This window comes from Coenobita brevimanus, chromosome 33 (assembly GCF_032717465.1).
Source record: "Coenobita brevimanus isolate Jiangsu-jjx chromosome 33, ASM3271746v2, whole genome shotgun sequence".
Lineage (NCBI taxonomy): Eukaryota > Metazoa > Arthropoda > Malacostraca > Decapoda > Coenobitidae > Coenobita > Coenobita brevimanus.
This window is the reverse complement of record NC_136986.1, coordinates 7,581,367-7,590,346: the sequence shown is the minus strand read 5'-3', so window position 1 is coordinate 7,590,346 and position 8,980 is coordinate 7,581,367. Positions and strand designations below refer to the sequence as shown.

Here is an 8,980-nt window from a genome sequence, read left to right as displayed (position 1 = left end):
CTGAAAAAGTATCATCATCGAGCCCAGGCAAACTCCTGCCTTATCACAGACAAGGTACTGAGATTAGGAGAGGTGGATTTTCCCTATAGGGACGGAGATATGGCGTGTGTCGAGGAGGACATTAGTAAGTCAGCATCAAGCTCCTCGTCTCCAGTCAGCTCAACTATCAAGTCCACCGTCTGTCAACCAACTCTCCATCATTCCTTAGACGAGAACCAACAGGCCAGTCTCCAGGAACTGTTAAACAACTTTAGCTCTTTATTTTTTGACATCCCAGGTTGTACCACCACCATCAAACAAGATATCTTCCTTACCACCACTGAGAAATTCCACTCCAAACTCTACCATGGCCTATTCACCTCAAGCCCTAATATGAGCCGGAAGTCGAGCAGTTATACCAGCAAGGGATACTCCAGAGATCTTCCTCCCAATACTGTTCTCAAGTCATAATGGTCCACAGGCAAGATGTTACCTACCACATGGCGATTGACTATCAACACTTCAACTCTATAACTATTTTTCAAGCTGAACCATCCTGCTCCATCGAATATGACATATGTATTTTTCAGAATGACCTAAGCAAGGCATACTACCATGTGCCTTTGACAGAAAGGGCCAAGCCATTAACAGCTTTCCCAACCCATTTGGGATTGGTGGAATTCTACCATTTACCACTTGGAATAGTCACAGTCTGTGCTACATACATACAGCTCATGCTTACTGTTTTGGCAGGATTACCTAATGTATCCTTTTAGTTTGATAACATCTCTGTTTACTCCACAGGCTGAGACAAGCACCTCAAAGATCTACGACTAGTCTTCGAGAGATTAAAAGAACATTACCAATGCTCAAGATCTCCAAGTGCCGGTCTGGTGTACCATCCATCCATTACCTTGGTTTCATTCTCGGTGGAAATCATCTCCAGCATCGGCCTGACAAGATCGGCGCCCTCTTACAACTGGGGCCATCTTCGACAAAGAAGCTGCTCCGAGATTTTCTTGGTATGGTCTCCTTTTACAGGATGTTCATTCCTCGGGCATCTGACTACACCGGACCACTCTCAGACTTGCTGATGAATGGAGTGCCAGAACCTCTTGCCTGGACGGAAGACAACCTGACGAACTTCGAGCAACTGAAGGTTTCCCTCTCCTCGTATCCCATTCTGAAGTTGCATGACATAATCTAACCTTTAAGAGCTGATGCTTCTAATCATGGTCTTGGAGCCATACTACTTCAATATTATAATGCTCGTCCACACCCCAAAACTTATGCTTGTAGAAAATTGATAGAAAGAGAAAAGATGTTTACTATAGAATGGGAATGCCTTACAAAGTTCCAGTATACTAAAATTTGATAACTACCTCAGAGGAAAGGTGTTATGCTGACCATTAACCTCTCGTTTTCCTAACCAACTTCAAGGGACGGAACGATTACATCCTATGGTGGTCATTCAGCCTCCAGCCTTACAAGTTCAAGGTCATCCACATCGCCGGTGTCGACAACATCGAAGCGGAACCACTGAGTCAGTCACCAGGGGTTCACCACTGATGATCGTCCCTGAAGCCTCCCTGGTATTTTTTCAGAGGCTACTCTTGAGCAGCATTTTTAGGGGGATCTGTGTAAGGGGGAAAATACCAGCTTCCTCCCAAACCATTGTTACTGCATTAATTCGAGTGCTGGAGTCAGTGGGTCGAGCAGGCGGAGTTGGAGGCAGATGAGCTGTTTCACAGACAGAGTAGCGGAGTGAGGCAGAAACTTCCAGATAGCACCAGGACACTGCCCACACCACTCACACTCGCTCGACTGTCCTCTGCCTTCTAATGTAGGGGGAATACGGGCCAATTTTCCTCTCCCCCTTTTATCAAGTGGAGGCCATCTCCACTATTACTTAACAGTCCTCTTGCCCTGCCATACTTGTTATAAATAGTGTAAATATTGGGTAAACCCTTTTTTTTCTGGGTTTCCCCTTATCTATCTGGGGGTGAACACGGTGGACCAGGTACCTTTGGGAGCAACGTCGATAGACTCACTTCTCATCAGTCACGTAATTATTGTTCCTCATCATCTCACTCCACATTCATTTGCGTACAGGATCAGGCAGATTATGGGAGATTTAGGTTTCTCTACAGTGTGTCTGCCCTGTCCGCCTCCCCCAAATCGCTCCTTGGTGTCTTCTTGAGGTGCAGTTGTGCAGCAATTCTGAGGTTACAGAGTCTTCTGCCTCTACTCTGGCTTTCCATTAGTTGTTCTGGAACGTTCGTCCGTTCACCAAGGAACCAGCCTTGTATATACAGATTGTTCAGAGTCAGACACTGGTGTCAGGTCTGGGGTGAATTTCCCAGATTTTGTATGGGCAGGAATTCTTCTTCTAAATTCCACCATTCTTACTGCAGAACTGAATTCAGCTCATCTCCTATCCTTGCCTTTCTCGAGTGGCTTTTCCTAATTAAGAGAAGCAAACTAGTCAGATGTTGTTGGGTTCATGCGCATGTCAGTGTGGTGGCCAAAGAGATGGCAGATACATTAGCACAATCCGCTTCTTCTAGATGACCCCTTTCCTGCTTCCGATATGACACTTTACTTGAAGCAGGTGATTCTTATTAGTTGGCAAAGCCTTTGGGATGCTGATCTTAATAATAAATTAAGGGTTGTTTTTTCAGAGAATGGTAGTGCCAAGGGTTCTCCCCTCCATGTCTTAGCGATTGGAGGTGGCTGTTTCCCATTTTTGCATTGGGCACTCATGGCTTAGTTACGAGTTCCAAATGTGTGGCGGGACTCACCTGTATTGTGATGACTGACTTGTTCCACTTACTGTCCGTCACTTGCCAGTCCTGTGTCCGAGTCTGGGGGACCTGCGTTGGAGGTTTCTCCATAGGCATAGTGGGATGGATGGTGTCTACTCTCTGTCCTTCATGCTTGAAGGAACCTCTGTCTGTCTGATTGATATATTTTTCTTAAGGTAAATTGATAATTTATTTAATTTGGTGCCTGTTTTCCTTGACAGAGGTATCGATTTATTTTTTTTTAGGACACAGGTTTTAACGTTAATTCAGTGTCATATAATCAAGCTGTTGCAGCGCCACTTTTTTTTTTTTCCAATAATTCAGTTCAATTCTCTTGTCACCTACAGATCATTCTTATTCATCTCGGGATATAACTCTTCGAAGGCTTGAAATTAGTGAAGACTTGTTCACTACTAAGGATTTATCAAAAATGGATCAAAGTGCATGGAGGTTGGAAAAATACAATATGTAAAACATCATCTTTGTGAAATAAATAACTGAACTTCTTTACTACAACGATATCTTTAACAATATTGCTATCTGCAGTCATTGTTACTCAGATAAAGAGTGATTTCTTATAAACAATGTATTAAGCTAAAAGATAAAATTCTCTTACCCACCTGTGATATAATCCTCAGACATTTATCAACCTGAGGAGTGTATGGGGCATCGTGAGGCACTGCCCAGGCTAACGAAAACCGTAGCAGATATTCCTTGCCTAGATAAAAGGGGGAAGTACCATCAAGCTTAGCAAAGTTTCTGGACGTTATCAGTTGTATGTTTACGGGGGCACCAATATGAGCACTCCTGAAATAAACAAAAAAATAATAAAAAAAAGTAATAATTCATCCAGACGCTTTCCTCACCTAGGAATAGCATAAGGTAGGATATATAAGGACGGAATATTAGACACTGGGAAAATTATGAATAGCATGCCCAACAGAATGGGCCACTTAATCATTCGTACATCATTCAGCCTTCTGGAATCTTGGCTCCTCGTCACATGCCGAACCATCTACACGTTTTGGCTTCTTCAAATTCAGCTACCAATTTGCTTTCCAATTGATTGTTTATTTAAAACAATAACTTATAGATATATATATATATATATATATATATATATATATATATATATATATAGATAGATAGATAGATATATATATATATATATATATATATATATATATATATATATATATATATATATATATATATATATATATATATGAGCGAGCCTCAGTGGTAAAGTGTGCGTTTTTGTACACTGAAGAACGAGGGTTCGCGCCCCGCCAGGGTAATAACTTTGGGAGCGTTCTTCTGGCCAAGTACTGCATTGGTGGACACAAGGGGTGCTGTGGTTGAACCAGTGTCACATACTATAAAGTATGTTTGCACCCAGTCGGCTTGTGCGGGCTGATTACACTTGGTTCACAGACTACACACACATCCAAAGCCACTCCAACACAACAGTTACATTTACAAGCACTTCTCACCCAACATACAATCTCTGGTAGACAGCCTAAGCCACTAGGTAGAGATACATAGGCCGTACCGTCCCCACTTCGGTAGGGATAGGGTGGTCCTGCAGTGGACACTCAAACGGCTAATCGATGAGATTATATATATATATATATATATATATATATATATATATATATATATATATATATATATATATCATAAACAACTTCATACTCTTCACATGAGAGAACCACTCCTCGGAGTAAGGACGTTAATAAAATTACATTTAGGCTCATGCCAGGAAATAATTATTCAGTTGAGACAATTATGGGCGATGAAAGGATTAAATAACATTCGAAAAACACCTTTTTTTTTTTTTTTTTCAAATCCTTCCCTTTCAAAGTCTCTCTTTAATTTCTTTGCTTGGAGAACACATTTCCTATTTAGTTCTATTTAAAGTCAGTTCATTATATTCAGCCTGATAAGAAGGAATAATTGAAACCTGTATTGCTTTTCATGCTCAAAAGGTCTTCAATATAATCGTGTGGAGGATATTAAGATGATAACATTTTATAGTGAAGAGATCTATTATGGAAACTAACTTGAACTCTGGCGATTTAGTCCACGGTTTCTTAGTTTTGACATTTCTGTCACTATAACACCGAAAATTTTAGTGCAAAGGGAAAAAAAACTATGATCAACATGTTCTATTTGCCCACTGAAAAATCTGATGGTACTCTGCATTCACTCTGAATGATATGTAACAGACTTGGTTTATAAAACAGGGGTCACAGTTCAAATAGCCTATTTGCCCTCTGTAATATCTGATAGTACTCTGTGTTCACTCTGAATGACATGTAACAGACTTGGTTTATAAAACAGGGGTCACAGTTCAAATAGCCATTGTTGCCCGTATTATCGTTGGTTAAGGAAGTTCCTTAACATCTTTTCCTAAACGATTTATAATGCTTATTTAACCTTCCTGTCATACGGCTGTAATCTGCATAAATAATGTACTAGAGGATATTCGCCAGCCACATCTAAAAATAAATTGCTACGGATGAGGTGCTAGGGAGCCTTCTTACCCAACGAGAAAACGGGCCTGTATCTAAAAGGGATGCATTGCTTTGGGGAAAAGACTAAACCTAAAACAAGTACGTTTTCATTATGCCGGAGAATCACTGCAGTGTGTTTACCTGCATTTTTTACTTTAACTCTCGGAACAGTATGTTAAAATTTCTGCAATTCAGTCATAAGGAAAAATGCATTTATAATATATATATACAGTGAAAAATTACAAGCATATAGAAAAAAATCTTCATAAGTTTTGCATAATTATAGTTATAAATTTGTCTTCCTCTAGCTTTATTTGTTCTTAAACTATTGCCATGACTCTTCGTGAGGTCATAACTACTGGACAGATTATCACCATACAGAATTATAGTTTGTCTTCTCCGGATAATAAGTAATTGTTTTAAGTAATTACATAACATAGAAGTCACTGCTATAAATGGTCGAGAATAAATACAGTCGACAAAAGCACTAGCGAGACCCCTACGTTCTACTGTTACCTTCAGTCCGGTGACATTTGACTTTTCATCCATGCTGTCTCCAAGCAATGTCATTCAGGTCTGGAGAGATTTTTCAAACAGGTGAGGAAGGATCGTCATCCTTTTACCCCTTCATGACAAGAGATCTGCCTAAAGCCAAACAATGTCGTCTGAGGAAACATAATAAATGAAACAAATGCATTCAGGGGCCGAATGCTAATCGCCCGCCAAAATAGGTCGCTGGATAAGGTACAAATTACCTACAAAATAAAGTTTAAGAAAATTCGCAAAACTCTTCGGAATTAAGCTACCGCCCTTCGCAAAAAGCCCGTCCATTATTAAAAAGCATTTGGCGACTGGCATTCAGCCGTCATTGATCAAATCCACACCAAAAGTAAAAGCCTTCAGCACATGCACATAGCTGCTAATTCCCAAAAGTTTAGTGAAAATTCGTCCGCAACTTTTCGAGATACGTTGGGAGCAGACACACACACAGACACACAAACGCTGGCAAAAAAAAAATATATACATCGTTCCCCCTTGCTGAAGGCGGGCAATAATGAGGCTTAAGAAATGGACCCTGGATGATAATTATCGTTATCTATCGGTGTCCGAGTCGGTAGAAAAGTGTTCACGTATCTCAATGGATGAGGGTTCAGATCCCTGCTGGGGCAGAGAACAGTTTATGGATTTGAATTTCGTTAAAAGCAGACTTTACTGACCTACTATCAGACCTGCTAACATGTAACAACAACCTCGCTGATACCAGTAGACCAGTCCCGTGTGAGACAGAGCATGTTTTAAATATGGATGGCGGATGTTAGCGCAGAAGTGGTGCCTTGTGAAGGTGTATGGTACAGTGTGTAGAGGGACTGCTGGACTTCAAGGAACGGGATCTGGTGCTTACACCGTGATTCGGACACATTATAAAAAATCATCATATTAAATAATCTTACTTTAATCAGTACCGTAGGATGATGTATAATATACGGTATGTAAAGTAGAACAAACAATAATCGTAAATAACTGAAAATGCCAATACATTTTTTCTTTTCTTTTTCTTTTCCATTTTTCAAAATCTGTACAACAGTTTTTTTTTTCTACTGCGAATGTATGTGACAAACGATTTACGAAAAAAAAAAAATCTAATTTATTCATCCAAGCTTCCCAATAACTTCAGTTATCTCATGTCAGTTAACGTATCCCTGAAATACCAGTAAATGATGTAACAGGTCATCGCCCACTTCCCCACTAAAATCTTCAGATGGTAACATTACAAATGACCTATGTAGTAAAGTGAATATCCATGCCAGAATATTTGCCTTTTTTTTTTTTTTTTTTTTTTTTTTTTTTTTTTTACAGGAAGTCAGCCAGAACATCCCAGTACTAGAACTTGATATTGCTTCACTTAAAATACAGACATGATACAAAAAAATCCATCCTAGACAATTTATCAACCAACAAAGCTATTCCTCCAATTGTTTGGAAAAAATGCTCCTCAGAACTTGCTTCAGTTCTAGTTAAATTATTCAGGCGATCCATACGTACCGTACTTCTTCACTCCCCAGTTTTTGGAAAGAAGCCAATATCCACCCTATTCCGAAGAAAGGAAGTTCCTCTGACCCCTCTGATTACAAACAAATAGCTATCACGTCCTCTTTTGGTAAAGTACTTGATACTGTAATGAATAAGCACATAGATAAACATCTTGAATCCAACATGTAATTAGTGCTATTATGGTTTTCGTCATGGAAGATCCATCATTAATGTACTCAGTCTCCTAACTCACACCATCCGTCAGTCAACAGACCAACATGGGGAAAATCATGCAGTAGCCCTTGATATTTCTAAAGCTTTTGACAGGGTATGACACCGTTCCCTGGTATCCACACTCCCTTGCTATAGACTAACGTATTTTGTTCCTCTGATTTCCCCATATCTCAGTGACAAGAAGAGAAAAGTAGATGATGTATATTAAAATTTCCACTCAGGTAATGCCGGCGTGCCACAAGTATTAGCTTTGGCTCCAACCCTATTCCTAATTCATATTAATGATCTCTTATCTGTCACCCAGAATCCTATCCATTCATATGCAGATGACTCAAGACTTCACAGTACATTCACATTTAAACACTCATTCACAAAGTTTATTATATCTTACAACTCAGTACAGCCATCTCCATAAATCAAGACTTATCTAAGATCACTGAATGGGGACAGAATAACCATGTCTAATTTAATGCCTGTAAAGCCAAATATATACAGTTTACTAATAGACAGATATTGCCAGATTCCTATAGTACCTTCAATGCTAAAAATATTCCTGTATACAAGAGTTTTGAAAATCTTGGCGTTTCATCTAACAATGCGCTCAGTGTCACTTTTCATGTCAGAGCACTTTGCTAAAACTGCCTCAAAGAAACTTGGATTATTGTACAGAGTTCTTAGCTTATTCACTGACGAGCAGTTAGTTATAGTTTATAAGTCATGCACACTTTCAGCTTGAATATTGCTCACCCTTGTGGAATGAATGTGGAGAGGTTGCACTTAAATAAAAAGACAAAATCAGACCAAAGCTGCTAGTATTCTTATGAACCCTGCAATTACAAATAAACTACCTCTTCTACAGGTGAGAAGGAATGTTGCATCCCTTGCATTCTTTTGCAGATACTTTTACAGCAAATGCTCAGAAGAAGTTGCATACATTGTGCCACTTCTCCATGTCCTCCCTTGTGCTACATGGGCATCTGGTAGCGATCATGGCTCGAATGTCACACTGCCATATTGCAGAACCTCTGCCTATCAGAAATCTTACACTTCCTTAACTGCAACTCTTTGTAACTCGCTTCCCCAGAGTTGTTTCACCCAAAACTTCAACCTACTTCTGTTCAAGTCCAACTGTTACAGATTTTTTATGAATGGAGGACACAAGTTCTCTGGTGTATGGATTATTTTTCTTTATTCATTCGTTTTTCCGTCCTCTGTTCTGTTATTATAAAAAGAAAAAAAGTATCATTATAAGTAAAACCAACTCACTTCATCTTCAGAGCTGCGCTGAGTCCGTCCATAACATTTCCCTCGACCATCATGTTCCCAAGTTCTCTAAAGGCGCTTGATTCAAAGTTTAAAAAGAACTCCTTGTATGGACCATCAAAATATTCTACTGTCACCCTGTAACATGTAAAA

General features: G+C 39.5%; 2 protein-coding genes across 2 annotated transcripts in view; one reads left to right on the top strand and one right to left on the bottom strand.

Annotated features, from left to right (window-relative positions):
- The first annotated feature begins 449 nt into the window (after positions 1-449).
- LOC145395782 (uncharacterized) lies at positions 450-1,186 on the top strand. The gene is made up of 2 exons (XM_080269319.1): positions 450-460; positions 784-1,186. The coding sequence occupies exons 1-2, from the start codon at positions 450-452 to the stop codon at positions 1,184-1,186; spliced, it is 414 nt and encodes a 137-aa protein (XP_080125445.1).
- A 7,640-nt stretch (positions 1,187-8,826) lies between these two features.
- LOC145395781 (uncharacterized) overlaps positions 8,827-8,980 on the bottom strand; it is a 41,335-nt gene continuing 41,181 nt past the window's right edge. The window contains exon 11 of the mRNA XM_080269318.1: positions 8,827-8,965. Coding sequence (XP_080125444.1) covers positions 8,827-8,965 — 139 coding nt within the window. The remainder of the gene's footprint in view (positions 8,966-8,980) is intronic.